The sequence below is a fragment of the Mandrillus leucophaeus genome, unplaced genomic scaffold (genome assembly GCF_000951045.1).
Source record: "Mandrillus leucophaeus isolate KB7577 unplaced genomic scaffold, Mleu.le_1.0 Scaffold232, whole genome shotgun sequence".
Taxonomy (NCBI): domain Eukaryota; kingdom Metazoa; phylum Chordata; class Mammalia; order Primates; family Cercopithecidae; genus Mandrillus; species Mandrillus leucophaeus.
This window is the reverse complement of record NW_012102388.1, coordinates 1,381,471-1,400,263: the sequence shown is the minus strand read 5'-3', so window position 1 is coordinate 1,400,263 and position 18,793 is coordinate 1,381,471. Positions and strand designations below refer to the sequence as shown.

The following is an 18,793-nucleotide window of genomic DNA, read 5'->3' as shown; positions in this document are numbered from 1 at the left end:
TAATGTCCCCATCTCCAATTCCTAACCCTTTGCACCTTCCCCACGCCCACGCTAGGCAGCGAGACTCTGGCAAACCGGCATATGGGCTCTTCGGGACTCAGTCCTCCCCTCCTGAGTCATCACTCACTCACCTGGATGGGTGGGTCAAGCACACACACAACAACATGTTTGCAGATAACAGGGGAAAGAGCTTGGGAGAGTGGTTCAATCTGTATCCTGACCCCTCGGGGTGACGTGGATGCCCGTGGAAGCTAACAAGCTGCTGAGTGTCACTCAGGGCTCCCTGCTCTCTGTGACCCTGCTCTTCCCATACCTGGCACTAGGCTGTCTGGGGAGCTTCCATGTAATTACACAACCATACGTCTATGTGTGCCGAACAACAGCTGATTTTGACTTTTGTGCTTTCCTGTACTTTCCAAATTTTCTAGACTAAGTAAAGCCTTTGAGTCTGAATAAATTAAAGCTGGCTTTGTTTTTCTCCACTCCTTCCTCACCTTTTGCAATGTGTAAACCAAGCTCCCAGGTACACAACTAAAGCTAGCATTAGCTTAGCTACTTTATGGTTACAAAACACATTTTGCGCCTAGTTTGAGAACCTAATAACATTTGAAAAAAGAACCCCAAGTTCCAAGATGTACAAATGCCCCCTCTGAAAAAGCTCTTTCACTGAAAACTGCCTATATGTCAATTAGCTACTTACTATCTGGGTGTCTGTTGTGACCTTTTGCTGTAAGACTCTTAAGTAGGCTTCAGTTCTATCATCCACTTCAATCCTAGAATGAAAGTACACAATCCAACATTCAGACAAAGTAACGACAAATGGACCACGCATAAACACTTTCCTATGTAACACACGAAACATTTCTGTATAAAACATGAAATCAAACACCGAGACTAGCCATTCATTCAAAGGGCTGTTTCTAATACAAACAAGAGCAATAGTTGAAGCAGGTTTGAGAAACTGTCTGACTTGGTTGTTTCTCCCACCCATTCTTAGTTATTAAAATATATCTGTTTATCTACATTACAGGGAGCCATATCAAATCTTTCAATTAAAATAACGTTGTTTGTATTTTTAACAGTTCCATCGCTTTCGAGTTCCCACCCCCTCCAAATGACTGCTAAGCAATTCTCAGAGCAGAAATGATTTGATTCACTTACATTATTGCTTTTTTCATTTGCATGCCCATGGCTGGTGTAACTTTAAACAGATTCTGTATCAATGAATTGGCTGCTTCATAATTTCTTCGCGTATAGATCAACAGCCAGTTATCTAGTGGCTTAACACTAATTAATGGTGCACCTCTTGTTTCTTTTGACCAATCTGCAAATTGTGGATTGTAATCAAACTAGAAGAGAGTTCAGACACACTGTAAATTCCATTGTAAGTTCTCAATCATCAAGCCAAAAAGTCTTCAATAATTCTACCCCGGCATATTTTGAAACTTAGTGTACTACTCTCATACTTGAATTAAAGGGACAGAGAAAATGTCCTCGGAAGGGGCAGAGTCTAAAATGTATCCAAAGGATGATGGCAATTTTATTTAAAATACACTCATACTGACAGCTGCTCCTCAAATGCTTACTTGGACCAGGTACTTCCCTAAGTGCTTTAGTTGCATTCTCCTTAATCTTTTCAAAAATCTTACAAGTATAGCTACTCTTTTCTTCATAACGAAAATATTAAAAAATAAGGCTTTGAGAGTAAAGTAACTTGACTGAGGTGTTACATGCCACAAGCAAGCTACAAAAACATCCGACAGCAAGACAGACAGTGAAATAAACGCGAGGCACAGCACCCGAGTGCTGGTCATCACAGGGAGCAGCCCGGTGTCTTCTGCGTGTCCTGGCACCTCCCTGACTGGCCTCATGCAGGGGATAGCATAAACGATGCAACCAGAATACTAAGTTACATTGTGAGATCACTGTTCACAGTACATTTCAAAGGCAGGAAGGACACCATTTTCTACAAAAAAAAAAAAAAAAAAAAAAATTAAAAATGTTGGCACTTTACAGTGCTTTAATTACACTAAAAATATTTTTAGAATACTTGCTTTTCCTTTTCTGAAAACAAAACATAAAAGGTATCATAATAATTAATACATTATCTCTATAAACAAATGGTCCAGGCCAATCAAATCAGGGATTTTCCATCATTTTCATGGCAGTCAAAATACCAACCCAAGCAGATAGTTAGGATTCTACACTTTAGCTCAAGTTATTGAAAAAAAATAAAAATAAAAAAATATCAAACCGCTTTTTAGCTAAGTCTTACAGATTATTTTTGAGGACCAAGCTACAGGCTCCACATTCTCTAGGGCTTCCACGTTTTCTCCTCCTGGGGTGTACCTATTTCTGAGGTCCTGGGCTGCTCACGTGGGTTGATAGAGAGTGGATGTGGAAGGGGAGAAGAGAAAGGTGAGGAAAAGATCATTCTGGCATGGAACTAAGTTATTCCCACTTGCTTTATTGTGATCTGACCCAAGTCTCACTTGATTGTCAACTTTAAAAACTGCCTTGCTAGGAGCTTGCAGTGAGCGGAGATTGCGCCACTGCACTCCAGCCTGGGGGACAGAGCGAGGCTCCGTCTCAAAAACAAACAAACAAACAAAAAACTGTCTTACTGTTTTTCCACCTTGGTGAATCTTTTCTGTTTGCAAAATTCTTCCTGAGAAGGACAATAAGTTGGAATCAAAGCTCAAACCCCAGTCTCGAAGCTCCCTTTGAACATTATCGTTTCTGTAAATTTAACACATTTACATGCCACTAAACAAAGAGACACAGCAAAAAAAACCCAGTCAAACAGATATCCATTCTAGCCTACAACACATTCCAATGTCGCTGTCAGGGTTAAGGCGCTGGTGAGAATGCCAGCCAGTACAGGAGCATGATCATCCTTCTCTCACCACCTTCAGGCTTCTCTTCATGACATTGTTTAACTTAAAATTCTGATGCCCAAACTTTCTCCCCATCAAAGGAAACCCCTTGATATAACGAAGATAGGAAAAAGATTTGACCAGAAATATCTCCTTTTTCAGTTGTTACCTTTTTCTAACAGAGGAATTAGAAAGACTACGCGCCAGGAAGTTTAACTTCATTATTTCCTGAGGAATAAGTGAGGTATAGGTAGCCTTGCTTAGAAACACCAAGAACAAGCCCACCCCAAATACTACAGATACAAAAGGAGAAAGTTACTTTCTGCCACCCCCTCAAAAGATACCCCTCAAAGCCACGTAAAATACTAAACCAAAAACGGAAACCATGCCCCAGTGAAATCAGCGACTTACTTATGGATGTAATCAATGAGTCTTCCCACTTCACGCTGCCTTTGCTCAGGAGTTAGTCTTGTATGAACGGCTAAGTCTTTCATCACGTTAAAATCATTACGCATTTTATCAGTGAGGCCTTTAAATCAGATTTCAAGGCACAGGTTAAAGAATTAATAATCAGGTCTAGATTTAAAGGCACAGGTTAAAGAATTAATAATCAGGTCTAGATTTAAAGGCACAGGGTTAAAGAATTAATAATCAGGTCTAAATAACTGGAACACAGGGTGATGGTGACCGCGAATCCCCAGGAGGCAAAGCAGTTTTAATAAAAGGTTTTCGGGGGAAGGGAAGGGGAAGTAAAGGGATGTCTGAGGACTCCTGGGAAAAAAAGGGTAAATCCAGTGGCTTCCTTCCGAGTAAACGAAATGCAACAGTACCTGTAAGATAGCAGAGCTCAGGAATGAGCATGGCAGGCCCTGGCAGTGTCCCCCCGGGGCCCCGCCTTCTCTTGGGCTGGCTGACCAAGACAGGCTGCTTCAAGTCGGTGATCTCTTGGTTGTATTGCTGCTCAAGAGAGGAGAGCGTCGCGGGTCACAGCAAATGCCTGAGTAGTATCTCAGCGGGCAAAAGGGGTTTCATTTTTTTAAAAAATAAAGAACTGATTCAATAGCAAGGCTGATAATAGCTCCAGAGTAAAGTTTTAAAAGGCACTTTTTAACCTTCTTAAAACAGAGGTTGTGATTTCTATGCTCTACCGACTGCCCCATCCTTTTCCTAAAACCTGTGGTGGTCCAGAAGAGTATGGTTCTGAGTCTGGGCTTGGTTCGTCACAGTTCTCGTTGCTTAATGCTTTATTTCTTGGTTTAGAAACAGTAGTCTGTGTAACTCTGCATCTTCACCATAGGATGATTCCTCTAAAACTATTTTCTGTTATTGTGAGAACTTACTTTTGAAAGCAGTCTCACTGTAAGAATAAAGAGGGGGAGGGAAGAATGCTACAGGGCATTTTTAATCAGAAAAAGTTTTTATAGTATCTTGATATTTTCAAGAAGTCAAATTTTGATTAAGTAGTATTAAGTTTCCCCATATAAAATCACTGCCCAAAATAAGTGTTTACAATTTGTAAAACAACAAAAAATGACATTCGTGATTTTTTTTTTTTTTTTTTGAGATGGAGTCTCGCTCTGTTACCCAGGCTGGAGTGCATACGATCTCGGCTCACTGCAACCTCTGCCTCCTGGGTTCAGGTGATTCTCCTGCCTCAGCCTCCCGAGTAGCTCGCACTACAGGCATGCACCACCGTGCCTGACTAATTTTGTATTTTTAGTAAAGATGGGGTTTTGCCACGTTGGCCAGGCTGATCTCCAACTCCTGACCTCAGGTGATCTGCCCGCTTTGGCCTCCTAAAGTGCTAGGATTACAGGTGTGCGTCACCGCACCCAGCCAATATTCATGATTTAATGTTCTCAAAAGATGAGTTCTCTGGCCTCCAGCTCAGCTCTGCAATTCTAGAACCATGTCAGACTTTGAGTTTTCTTCACTACAGATTCTGGTCCTGTGTTTCAAAGATCCTCTTTCCTACCATATCCTGTATCTTGCTGAAAACAGATTTTCTTAGCATCCTGCTTAATTCAGATCCAGCTTTAAAAACAAAAACAAAAACAAAAAAAACCCACACAGCTCCACCGGGCACCCCAGAAGAACAAACCACACAGCTCCACCGGGCACCCCAGAAGAACATCATCACAGCATGTCCTTAGTCTGTCTCTCATCAACAGACTAAGGGTACTTGCATATTTCTTATTCCTAGCATATGACAAGGTCCTGGCCATCTACTACAAACCCTTATGAATTAAGAAACCATGAATTCTAGCCCGTTCTCGACTTGTTCTGTATAGAAGCAACCACCCAGGAAAGAACTTAATTTTCTTATTTCAAATAAGAAAACTGTAAGTAGAAGAACACTCACATCTGACCTCTGCTGCACGTAGCTATATGACCTATTTTATCACACGTTTGAAAATGAGGAGTCTGGGAACAGTTACCCTCCACACCACGTGCAAACACACACAGTGGAAGTGTGGTCGTATTTCAGAAGTGTGCCCTCTCTCACCCTGTTTCACCCAAGGCCTTAAGTGCATGGTTCCTGATACAGAACTTGCACTCACACTGCCCCACCCCCGCCACCTTTCATATTCTTAGGGTTGAAACAGCCTGTCATTCATTCATTCATTCCTTTATTTATTTGAGACGTAGTTTCGTTCTGTCGCCCAGGCTGGAGAGCTGTGGTGCGATCTCAGCTCACTGCAACCTCTGCCTCCCGGGTTCCAGCGATTCTCCTGCCTCAGCCTCATGAGTAGCTGGGATTATAGGCACCCACCACCACACCCAGCTATTTTTTTTTGTATTTTTAGTAGAGATGAGGTTTCACCATGTTGGCGAGGCTGGTCTCATACTCCTGACCTCAGGTGCTCCGCCTGTCTCGGTCCCCCAAAGTGCTAGGATTACAGACATGAGCCATCGCGCCTGGCCCTGTCAAATATTTTTAAACATTTTCCTCTACACCTGAAAAAACAGCACTCTCATTTTTACTAGACATTATTGTTAAACATTTTATTTTAAAAACCAACTATGACCTTCTTTTCCAAACACCCTTCTTCTACTCTGTTTCCTAGATATTATCTTTAATCCCAAACCATCACTTACTACTAAAACTGCATTTCTACCAGAAAATCTAAGAATGTTTTCTTTTAAATATTTCAACATCAACCTCTTTCATTAATTATTTCTACTAAAGACAGCTGATTATCCCTGATTTCCAGAGAAGTCTTCCCTACAGAAAGAAGCTGACCTGAGATCTCAAACACAAGCATACAGGGTGTGTCCAACAGAGGGGACACAGCCCTGTGTTTAGTCTAAGGGTATAGTGGGGACATGCCATGAGAATAAAGCAGCAGGCAGAGTCTCACGGAGAAAGACCACCACACTTCACAAGGCACAGGGCCGCAGGCATCTTGGAGAAAGACCACCACACTTCACAAGGCACAGGACCACAGGCATCTCAGAGAAAGACCACTACACTTTACAAGGCACAGGGCCACGGGCATCTCGGAAAAAGACCACCACACTTCACAAGGCACAGGACGACAGGCATCTCAAAGACAGACCACCACACTTCACAAGGCACAGGGTCACGGGCACCACATCATTTCTGGGGGGAAGGGGAAGAAGAACAGATGGGTACGAGTTGATTGATCACAAGGCAGAGGAAATAAATACTAAGAGACTAGTTAAGTGAATTATAAAAATAGGGCCTGGACAGGAGATGCCAGTTATTTAGAAAAGGAGAAAAATGAAGGCAATTCAGATAACAAGGTGAGTGACGGGTCTGGACAAAGAGGGAGTACTAGGAGGCAGGGGAAGGTGCAGAGATCTGATGTGTGACTCATCCACCATTTTTTTAATTCAAATACCTGAGAGCCTACTTAGGCACGGGGTATATAAATCATAAAATCTTTTGCCTCTGTCCAAGTTACCTTCTCTGTATTGACCAAGAGCACTGAGTAGGGGCCATGTTGGGAGGACAGAACACATTCAACACTGGCAACATAGGAGAGTTATCTTTGAGTCATCCAAATACTTAGAACAACCAGGCAGCTAAGCTTAGACAAGTCTAGGCTGGAACTGGAAGTCTGGGGATTCTTAACATTTCATGCCTGAAGCCTGGGCAGAGGAGACTGGAAATCACCTAGGGAGTGAACGTAGAGTAAAAGGGGCCTGGGCAGAGCTCGTAAGTATGATAACACATAAAACACCACTTACAGGAGGATGAGCTGCCAAAGGACACTCAGTACCAGTCAGGGAAGGGGAGAGATTCCACTGACCTTGCTTCAGGTTTAAATCACATTTTCAGCTGATGTTTCCTTCATATTTGCTGTTGATATATACCAACTTCTACCATCCCTGAGAGTGATTACTAAAATTAACGACAGAAAAATGCCACAACTCATTCCTCACAGTAACCTCTGACACCCAGAGGGATCCAGGTTAGGCACGGTTGGAGTCCTCAAGGAGTAAAGAGGCTGAAAACAGTGGGAGGAAAGGCATGCTGAAATGACCACTGGCTGTTTCCATCTTGCCAGGAATAAGGTCAGCCCTTCATGCAGCGTCTCATAGAATCCCTCCCTCCACAGTGGCTTATGTTTTTAGTCACAGCCGAGCAGCTGGACAGCAGCACACAGACCTTTCCAAGGCCACTGGTAAGATGCACACTTTCCATGCAAAATATGAATACTTTTCATATTTAAGGTTATTTATCCAAATTTTTAGAAACAGGAAATACTCTATTTAAAGTAGAAGAAAATGTGAAATGTTACCAATTCAAAGACAAGTTTTGAGATTTTAATTGATAGTTTTCTAGAAATAATTTTCCTACAATTTTAACATGAAATGGAATGTGACATTCTAAGGATCTGGGGACCAGATCTGCTCATCTCTGAATACTAAAACAATGTTGGCATGCATTCCAATGTTGGCATGCATTCCTATATAAACAGTTTAATTTCTTCTAGTCAATAGTTGTTCTTTCTTGCCATTTGCCTTTGATGGTCTTTTCAAAACTAGAATCATCTCTTTAAAAACTGTTTTAGATGATCGCCCAAAAGATCAGCCTTTTGTAAATCAAAAGTTAAGAGTTATAACCCACAGGCAGCAGATTTAGCAGAAATGATACTGAAGGTTCCAAGATCTTTAATTCCTACCCCTGTCCAAGGTGAAATTAAGTGAAATGTTGATTATGGAGGGAGAAGACAGTATGGCAAGCTCTTAATTCCCACTGCTTACCACCTGTTATCCAACCTACTTGTCCTCCATAGGCTTCAATTCAAATGTCAGCTTTCATTCTACTGGAAAAAGGGAACCAAGACAGGGCACTTCTCATTATGTGAACTGTACCAAATAAAAAGAGGCATTTTAATAAATCTGATAATGAATAAAATTATACTGTGATTGCCCTAACAAATACATTTACACACAGCTTTAAAAGCAACTTGTTCCAAATGTGCAACACGTGTTAGAGAATTCTACCAAAGATATTTTGGATTTCTCCTAAGATTCAACTACTTTCCTAAGATATAACTACTTCATAGGAAAAAGATAACATCACTAGCATCTTACCTTCCTGTAGTATTCTAGGAAGCTGACTTCAGAGCCGTCGGCTTTCTTAAAGGTGCTCTTGGGATTCTGGTCCCAGTCAATATCATCCACTCTGTACGTTTTATTGTTATACCTAGGGATCAGTTGAGATTTGACTGCATTTGATGGAAATGTGAAGAACTAGTATTAAAAAGAGAGACTAGACAGCATGTATTCTCTAAAATTTCAAATCACCTGGGTATATACAAAGTTATGGAAAAAGAAGGAAACAGGATTTCTTACAGACTCTGCCAGATGGATGGGGGAAGTGACTAAATTACTAACAGAAAATAAAATAATTTAAAAGGGTAAAAATCACTAGCTATTTGTCCTCTCCAGATGAGTTATGTTACCCCCAAAACTATGATCCTGGGAAAAGTGAAAAACACCGTCACCCTTTTTTGTGCTATTCCCACCACTCAACTTGAAACACTATTTCTTAACATTGTAGAACTACAAAGCCACTATACTTTAAGACTCACAAAAATTATTTTGCATTTTAAAAAGCAGTCTTACTTGGTAAGAACAACTAAACCTATTAGTTCTTTGGAAACTTGTTCTTGAAATTTATGTTCTTCTGTCTGATGATAAAAGTTGAACATGAAATCCAAAACAGTCTCACTTCGAAGCACTTTATGGCTAACGTCAGTGCAGAGCATAATGCTGTTTTCATACTGAAGGATGGAAGTAGTGAAGCCAGGCCAAATCACCAACCTGTCAGGCAAGATGGCGGTCATGAAGAACCTCTCCACATTCAAACACATTCTGCACACACTAAGTTGCGTTTTCACTTTTATTAACTGGGTCTAAACTGTAAGTTTTTGAATGAATCAATTTCCTTATTTCTAGGATTTACACGGTTCCAGCTTTAAGACCTTCAATATTATAATAATTGTATAAGTTTCATTTTAAATGAATGTACTAACTTTAATCAACTATTCATTACAGTGGTCTAAGACTTTAAAAAGCTGCCAATCCAATTGAAAGCACCTACAATTACTATGATAAACTTAAACCTGTTGGGCTCCAATATTTTATTTCTTTTTTATTTATTTTTTTAGACAGAGTCTTGCTTTGTCGCCCAGGCTGGAGTTGGCGTGATCTCGGCTCACCGCAACCTCCGCCTCCCGGGTGTAAGCACTTTTCTGCTTCAGTCTCCTGGTTAGCTGGGATTACAGGTGCCCGCCACCACACCCAGCTAATTTTTGTATTTTTAGTAGAGACAGGGTTTCACCATCTTGGCCAGGCTGGTCTAGAACTCCTGACCTCGTGATCCACCCACTTTGGCCTCCCAAAGTGCTGGGATTACAGGCATGAGCCACCGCGCCCAGCCTTTTATTTCTTATTTCAACTTTAGATTCAAGGGGTGCACGTGCAGGTTTGTGACACGGGCATACTGCACAATGCTGAGGTCTGGGTACGAAAGGTCCCGTCACTGAGGTGGGGAGCACGGTACCCAGCAGGCAGTTTTTCAGTTGGGCTGCAATCTTGATACACCACATTAACTATTTTTATTACCTGAGGGCAAAAATACAAACTTAGCACTGGACAACTATGTATTCTTCCCTAGTGACAGGTAAATTATGTGTTTTTTTTTTTTTAAATCCAAATATTCTGGGATGTCTCCTCATTATTCAAGTTAAATAGTCACATAATGTGATGGGTGGCAGTAACAGTCAGTGTAGTAAACTCAACCATTTCAAATTAGATTATTATCTCAAAAGCTTGTAATTAAGCCTAAGGAATACCCAACTTTCCACTTCATACAAACCTGTGACTTGGAATATCAATTGGGTCATTTGGGTTATAATAATTTCGTCCAATTTGTTGCAAATTCATGATTTTCAAAAGCCTAAAAATTGAAAGGTCAGAATAGTGAATATTGATAAATATCTCCAATACGGCAATCAGAACAGCATGTTGTTTAGAGCAGGGGTTGGCAAACTGTGGTCTGTAGCCAGGCCAAATCCAGCCTACCGGCTGTTTTTTATGGCCTATGAGTTAACAATGGTTTTCAAATATCCTTGAGGTTGGAAAAAATAAAAGATTATTTCATGACACATGAATTATCTGAAATTCAGATTTCAGCATCCACCAACAGTTTTACTGGCACACAGCCATGACCGCTCACTTACACACTGTCTCTGGCTGCTTCGGTGGTCCCGCAGTAGAGCGGAACAGCTGCAAGAGATGACACGGCTTTCAGAGCCTAAGACGTTTACTATCTGGCCCTTTGCAGAGAGAAGTTTGCCAACCCCTCATTTAGGGAAAAATAATCTACCAGTTATATTAACTGAAAACGAGTATTTATCACAATGAATTGTCCTATCAGTGTCAGTTATCACTAACTTAAATTAATACAAGTATTCTGCCCCATTATTCTCACGAAAATTTCAGCCTCATCCGGATTGTTTCTCATTCCCCTCAAAAAATAAAAATTTTTGCAGACCATGTGTCTTGCTTTTGGATTGGGAATATGTGGTATGTACCCTGAAAGCAAATTATCCAGCACGCAGTGTATCTCCTGCAGTGGAACAAGCTCCACTGAACTCTGCCCTCCTCCTGACCAAGGACCCACTGTGGGGAGCAGGAACACCAAGTCTGCAACATCCTCACTCTCGAGGATATGAGCGTCTGAACACAAGCTCAGATAGCATTTGAAGTCAACAGAATTAGGGAGGGAAAGGCAGGATACTTGCTTAAAGCAAACAGATGAATTTTCTATCAGTAAACCACACCTTAAGTTACTGCAATACAGAGAAACCCAATAATCTCAGCCAACGTTGAAAATCTAGGAGACTTGAATGTAGATGATCAATGTACAATTATTTCAACTTTGCTGGTTTTCCTCTTAATAAAATGTTGAAATAAAACACATACCTCCTGAAAATAATATTATAGAACTGCAAACAAGTTGGTGATGTAGGTGGAAGTTCATTTGTTAAAGTGATCGTTATCCTCACATCCTCTCCATTCCGGGTCTTACTAAAAACTTCAGTAACCTGAAGCCAGAGAGGTGAAAACCCAAACTTTAAATCCTTAAAGGACAACTCTGCCCAATCACAGACCGCTTGCTTAATAAGGCAACACTGAAAACTATAAAATGTTTCCACTGGATTTTTTTAAATGGCTCTGAGAAAAACAGTGGCTAAGTGTATTGTAATTCAACTGTAACCATCAAGTTATCCAGACAAATCTGACAATGCTACAATAATGCCAAAGTACCCAATGTGTTTATTCCGTCACATCAGACAGGAGACTCCTGGGGTCTCTCTAAAAGCCATGTGAACTATCTTACATTGTAGTAGTTTTGCCTTGAAGTGGAAATTCCCCATCTCCCTTTTGCCAAATAACCTTTTGCTGTAGTCTTTTAGGTAAAAATAATATTGTTCCATCAAAAGCATGACACTTTCCAATGAGATCCTCATGTTGAAAAAGAAGAGCTGAACGGAGTCGTCTGGCTTCCATCAGTGGGTTATAGTCAATATGATACTGATATAAGGCCCACTGGGGACGGGATGTCAGTCGGAAATGGTTAGTGCTTAACCTCACTATGATGCCTGAAGAACCTGGAAAAGCAAGTTACAGTCAATTAACAAAATATCAAGTTTATTTTTCCTTGAAACCTTCCTACCATGACAAGGCAGGCACAGTTCCGTAAACCAAGGCTAAGAGCAGCAGACAGCATCCGACTCTGGAGACCACTAGTCTACCTCTTTAGGCGAATTTCTAAAGAAGCATACATTTAGAAACAGATCTTCCTTAGACTAAGTAATTTACAAATAATTTTGCAACAAAACCAACCAAATCTCTTCATGGCAAAGAGTTTTGAAAGTAATCTATTAATATTTAATGAGATGACGTTTCAAAATGTGCAGTTCAAGATATTATCTATAACCTATTTCATCAACGCCAAAAGAAACAGAGAGAGGAAAATGCAAAACCCATGCAGGATCCTTGACCGAATAAATACCTAAACTAAAGTGCCTCAATTCACTGTCCTGTGTACCTGAGACGTAATCTCACAAAAACTTATTCTTAATTAACCTACCTGTTTTTGATTCTTTAACATGGTCTAGGTTCTGCCTTGTATTCACACCAAGATCGTGAAAATCTCTACGACGACCTCCTCTCTCTGCTAATGATAACTCCTGAAATCCAGCAGATATCTGGAGTTCTTAAAAAAGAAGAAAAATTATCTACTTGAAATAAAGTACGAAGTAAAGGATGACAACATTAACTCCCACAGTGCTAATATATGTAATCCAAAGGATACTGAGGTGTAGAAAACAATGCATAAAACAATCCTATCAACATGTTTTCAGTGTCTGCCAGCCTAACGAGAGAACGGTTTCCTATTTATAACTTCATTCATAAAGGCTTTCTTGTCACTGTCCTGGGAAGTTGCAGATGCACTCTTTCAAGAGATGTACACCTTGAAAAGATCAAGCCGGCGGGACTGTGGTGCGAGAGTGGAGGAGCATATGTTTGCTGACTGGGAAAATATTTTTCTGTATTGTAAGTCTAATAATTATCTAAGGGTCTTCATGTATTTTCCAGTCTGTCATGATGCAATTACAGCTACAGAAATTGGTGGCTTAGAGGGTTTAAATCTGTAACCTGGATTAGAAAACTTACATCTAAAATGCAACTTCCTCACTACCTGATTCCATTCAGTATCAGAAGAATGGACTTCTGCATCTGCACATATTCTATGGCCACGACACGCATCTCATACTGGTAATAGGTAATAAGCTTGTGATTAATCAGTTCATGCTTACTGCTACAAGCTGTGGTTATAAGAACCTAAATTATTCAAGTCATTTGATTTGCTGAAATTATACAATTATCTCAGATCAACAATATGATGTGAGCCAAAAAACCAATATGAACTTTGTAGTCAAGTGTTAAAATTCCAGCTGTCACTTAATAGGCATGTTATCTTTTGTAACAGAGATTACCAGTTGACTATCCAATAACCAATCCCTCATTCTTTAAAAAAATTCTATTTTGGGAATAATATACTTAAATAGACCAAAATTTCCACCCTCCCCATGGTTAGGGATGGCCTAAGAGACTTAAGCAGAAATTGTAGGATGACACTTTTGGAAACATTCCATAAGAGAGCCAATAGCTGACTTGTGACTTTTGTACTTCCTGCCCCTTTGCCCTGCCCATGGAGCCTGGAATCTGGATCTGGCAGGGAGGGCTCGAATACAGAAGTTCTGAACCAAACAGAGGTCTTAATTATGGCCGTCATGGGCCCAGGACAAAAGAACAAAAAGATCAGAGTCCAGTTCTCTTCTGACCACAAACACCAGAACTGCCTACTTTCTAGACTTCCTCAGAGAAATAACAGTGGCTTAAAATATTTCAGTTCTTGCTGTACTTTGGAAACCAGTTATTTAACATGAGCGTTGATTCTTTCACCTGAAAAATTGAGAATAAGCATCACAAGCATGCAATAAGTTTTAAATATCACATCTAAAGCACTTTAAAAGGCGCTTCCATGTTAGTTTCTGTACCTCATGATTTGCAGGGGGCTCTACCTAAAAATCCTTTAAATATGTAACCGTTCATATTTGTCTCTCTTAGTGAGTTTTTTATCCCAGAGACTTGGTTTAAAGTATTGATGGCACTGGGTGAGTAACTACATTAAATCATGCATACTGAATCCAACCTGATGACACTGAAGGGTCATAAAGGCTGATTTTTTTCCTTAAAAATTTTTAATTTGTCTTGAAAAATTTGGTTCTGGATGCAAAAATCCAATTGCCAGTTTCTGAATAAAAACAATGATGAAATCTGTTCTGCTTGAAATACACAGTGCTGCTATGACACTGAGCCAAAGCTTGATTTTGTCACTCGAAGAGGACAGATTTCAGAACGGGCAAGACTGGGAACCTTGCTAATTCCCCCTTCCATGCAGCTCCCAGAGTGATTTATTTCAAATACAAATCAGAGCTCACGCCACTGTGCTGTTTAAGAACCTTTCGGTGCATCCACATCCCCTTTACAGAAGGAAAATCAAGGTCCAAACAATGTCTAATTGGCAATAATCTGTTAAACGTATATTAATTTCTACAAAACAATAGGTACTTGAGCATTTACTGTGACAAGCAATTTGCAGGTATAATCTCCAAAGAGCAGTGAAAGATGACAAAACAGGGCCTTCATTTGTTATCCCACGTATTAGTTAATGGCCACAATGATCTTTACCTTTACAGGTAGACACTACCTTGTTACAGATAGGGAACCGTTTCATAGAGTTAAATTTGAAATCCTGAGTAACCATTTTCTTTTTAAGTCATTTACTGGTGAAGACTGATACATAGAATGTTTAAGAAATTAGATTTAAGTATTTTCCACAATTGTATTTGCATGTTATGGCAACATTATAAGGAAATGTTTCTTAAACAGTTTCAGCACAAATTTTTGTACCAAGTTTTAATTCAATAAAATTTGCTGCATATGTTGAACACAGTTGTTAAGACTTCCTGTTACTTTCTCTTCACCTTGTGACTTGGCTGTTCCTCCTACTGTTCCTCTCTGCCGTCCACGGCCAAATAACTCCCCCTCTGCTGGTGGCTGCTGAGACCTAGGCTGAATATAACCAGGTTGCTGACTCTGTAGTTATAGAAAAATAAAGAACATTCTTTTTGTCAAGCGGTCACAGACACCAGAGAAAATGTCCAGCCTTAAGTCTCAGGAATTCAACCAACACCTATCTAGATTAATAATCAAATAGTGTATTCTTAAAAAGAAATTTGAGAGAAGAGTCACCAAATAAAGTCATGAATCAGCTTCTAATATTCCGAGGAAACAGGACATGATCTGCCTTGCTCACTCCCTATATCCTTCCCAGCACCGTCTTTAGTTTATTTTCAGCAGCCTAGGCTGATCAAGATTCAAGGACATTTTCTCTAGTCAGAAACGGTGAAACACTCACAGCAGTGGAGCCCACCAGCGGCACTGTCTCCTGACCGCGGGCCCTTCCTCTGGCTCTGGCTCTGGCTCGCCCAGTCATTGTTTTCTATTTCTGGAGAGGAAACAATCTTGAAGAAAATAGTCAATGGAGGCAACCGCATTTGACCATTTCTACAATGTTACTTTAAACTTCTTTCAGATTCAAAAGTAAGCTCGCCAGGCAATTAGTATGTATCCTTCTAATCTGTAATGACAGTTTTTTAATGTAACATTCCTACATTCAGCAAACTCAGTTGCCTACCTTGCACTGGGCACTGCTGTAGGGCCAAAGGGGAAAATGTATTTTAATAGAAGACTTAGTTTTTCATTTGGATTATTTATTATAAACAGACTTAGGAGGAGAAAGTGCTGAAAGAATTAACATGCTGGTGGCTGGTTCTTTCCCATTTGGAGATACACATACACACACATACACACACACACACACAGAGAAACAGGGCACTTGTGGCAAGTGTCCCGCCAGGCCCCTTAGACAATCCTTCTGCATACATAATGAGTTCTCCGGGATCTTCCCAGAGTTCCATGTGTGGCTTACGCTAAACATACCCAAACTAGTATCTCTTCTCCCTCATGTCCCCATAATCTCATTCTTGGGGAGTGGCATCACCATCTACATTGTATCTACATAAAAAGAATGGAGTCATTGATTTCAAAACTACTTTATTTCTCCTACATCTGCCAGGACCATTCTCCTCATTTCTTCAACATCATGGTGGCACTAAGTGCTTCCTGTGAGCTGGGATCAGCTTTGGGCTCAGCTATGACAGCCTCTCACCCTCGCCGCGGTGGTACACAGTGTCATCAGGCTATTAAGCGTAGAGGTCTCGGAGCTCAACTGCCTGAGCCCAACTCCTTCACATTTTAGACAACATGAGAAAACGACATAGCCTGTGACTCTTTGTCGAATGGTTGGAATAACCCACTGTCAATGGTGAGGATCAAATGAGAACTCACACTGACCTCCGGTGAGCAGTCAACAAACATTAGCCCTAATGGAAAGGGCAGGTAAAATCGTAACTCCACGTGTTAAAAAGTGTGATGAAGGAAATAAGCAGAACGTTCTTACCAAAAAGAAAGTAGGAACTGATGTAAACCCTAAAGAGGCCTGCCTGTAACAAGACTTAAGCTGAAATGGAGAATCAGGAATCGGAAGGCAGGGTGGTACCAGTCTTCCACACAAGCGGTAACAACCCACACGTAAGTGCTTGAATTGGATGCAGAACCAAAAGACGCCCAGTGGGACTGGAAAGGGAAGGAACAAGGGGAGCGGAGGAATTCATGTGGACAGGGCGCGGACTGCTCAGGGTCCTGCAGACAGCTTGGATACTCAACACATGAGAAACCATCAAAGGTTCTACATGGGGCAGGCGATGACATCATTTACCATCACTCTGCCTTAAGTCACGTTATCTTTTTCATCCTTTGAATTTTAACAGCTTCTAAAATTCTTGGCTTCATGATCTTCACAGAAAGACAAATCTAATGCCATTTTTCAATTTTAAAAACCTCTGACTTCCTATTGTATTTTACAGGATTAAAGCAAACATTCATCGTATAAGACCCCCTACTCTAAATCAGCAATTTCCAAAGGAGTTTACACAAGATAATCCGCTGAGGTGCCAGCATATTACAACTAACTTTAAACCTCATGTTAAACTGCTTTATATTTATTTTACAATGTGTGCATCATGACAATGGTTACGTATGCATACTCAGTTTACACACTGGGCACATGGTGCATGAAAGTCTCTTGCTGATAATCCACAGGCAGCGTCCCTAGCCCGCCGGCCATGGACCCGTACGGGAACCAGGCCACACAGCAGGAGGTGAGCAGTGGCAGCAAACGTGACAGCCTGAGCGCCCCTCCTGTCAGATCAGTGGAGGCATCAGACTCTCCTAGGAGCGTGAACCCTACTGTGAAGTGGGCGTGCCAGGGATCTGGCTTGCATGCTCCTGATGAGAATCTAATGCCTGATAATCTGAGGTGGAACCATTTCATCCTGAAACCATCCCCTACCAGTCAGTGGGAAAGTTGTCTTCCACGAAATCGGTCCCTGGTGCCAAAAAGATTGGGGACTGCGGATCTAGAGATCAGTCTGAAAGCACCTGCCTGAGACGCCAGCAAACACTACTTGCTTCCTATCACAATCAATTCCGTGACTTACCCTATACCACAGCACAGTCTCTGCTAAACAAAGCCTCGCCCTCCTCTGAAACCACAAGAATCCAGTGAACCACTTAAGGACCAGCTCGCAGGCCATCCCTTGCCCCCTTCTCTGAAAGCCGTTTCCCCGACGTGGCCACGGTCACTCTACTACATGGTAACCTGCTTTCTCCCTCTGCACATTCCTGCACTCCATAGCTTCTCCAACTAGGCTGCGAATTACAACTGACGCCTTTGCACCCAGATGGCCGCTTGACACCTTACAAACAATAGTGTGAAATAGTGATAAAAAAAAAACAAAACAAAACAGGGACGAGCTGAACTCTCATCTCCAGCAGGAAATGCAGTTCTCAAAGCCTGTTCCCTGACAGGCAGCATTTTGACTGGCTGGTAACAGAAATTACGGGGTGGGGAGCGGCTCTCAGCCCTGGCGAGTTAGCAGCCGGCTGGAAGCAGCCCTCCAGCTGATTCTCATCATCTCCAGGGCCTGAAACCCAGGGCGGCGCGTTGTGCTGGTCACTAAATACCTGGCGGGCCCAGCGCTCTACGTCCAGGTTTCGCAGCACAACTCCAGTTTTCAGCTTTATCTCCTTCCAGTCTCAAAACCACCTCAGTCTGGATATCGAATTCTTAAAGTCAGAAAACAAGTGTGTGCTTCCAATAACCACACTCGCTGGAAATCACATGCCCGATTCATTACCAGCTCTGCCAAAGACTCTTCCACCTAACATCATCCCTCCGGCGCTGAGCTCAGGACGACGCCACGCACGTGGGAACCACCACCGCGCCACACGCCTAAAACCGTTGGGCGGTACATTCTATGCCAGCGGGGTCTCTCTGGCCACAACTTAAAAACGAAAAGGAAAGCGCGCAGAGAACAGGCTGCGCAGGGCTCCAGCCGGCTTTACCCTGGAGGCCGCAGGGGCTGAAGACAGCGAGAGCATCCATCCCGGGAGCTCCCAAGGCCCCCGCCGCCCCTTTCCCTCCACAGATGCCAGGGGCCCGGCCGCCAGCACCCGCGAGAACCCCCGAGCCTCGCAGAGCCCGACCCTTGTGGTCGCCGCCTCACTTGCGGTCCTCCGAAGCTCCGTCCTCTTCCCAGCGTCCGGCTCCCAAGGCTCCCGGGGACACAGCGCAGCGGCTGCAGACGCGGGAAGGGGGCCTCGCCCTCCGCAGAGAT

General features: G+C 41.9%; 1 protein-coding gene across 1 annotated transcript in view; it reads right to left on the bottom strand.

Moving 5' to 3' along the window:
* Positions 1 to 18,793, bottom strand: part of PIWIL1 (piwi-like RNA-mediated gene silencing 1) — a 34,761-nt gene that overhangs the window by 15,005 nt on the left and 963 nt on the right. Inside the window, exons 2-14 of the mRNA XM_011981945.1 lie at positions 15,412 to 15,501; positions 14,978 to 15,089; positions 12,514 to 12,639; positions 11,817 to 12,031; positions 11,343 to 11,464; positions 10,234 to 10,314; positions 8,979 to 9,176; positions 8,445 to 8,556; positions 3,707 to 3,833; positions 3,288 to 3,405; positions 2,625 to 2,739; positions 1,162 to 1,349; positions 701 to 773 (exon numbers count right to left, since the gene is read on the bottom strand). Of these exons, the coding sequence (XP_011837335.1) occupies positions 701 to 773; positions 1,162 to 1,349; positions 2,625 to 2,739; positions 3,288 to 3,405; positions 3,707 to 3,833; positions 8,445 to 8,556; positions 8,979 to 9,176; positions 10,234 to 10,314; positions 11,343 to 11,464; positions 11,817 to 12,031; positions 12,514 to 12,639; positions 14,978 to 15,089; positions 15,412 to 15,489 (1,665 nt within the window). The 5' untranslated portion in view covers positions 15,490 to 15,501. The remainder of the gene's footprint in view (positions 1 to 700; positions 774 to 1,161; positions 1,350 to 2,624; positions 2,740 to 3,287; positions 3,406 to 3,706; positions 3,834 to 8,444; positions 8,557 to 8,978; positions 9,177 to 10,233; positions 10,315 to 11,342; positions 11,465 to 11,816; positions 12,032 to 12,513; positions 12,640 to 14,977; positions 15,090 to 15,411; positions 15,502 to 18,793) is intronic.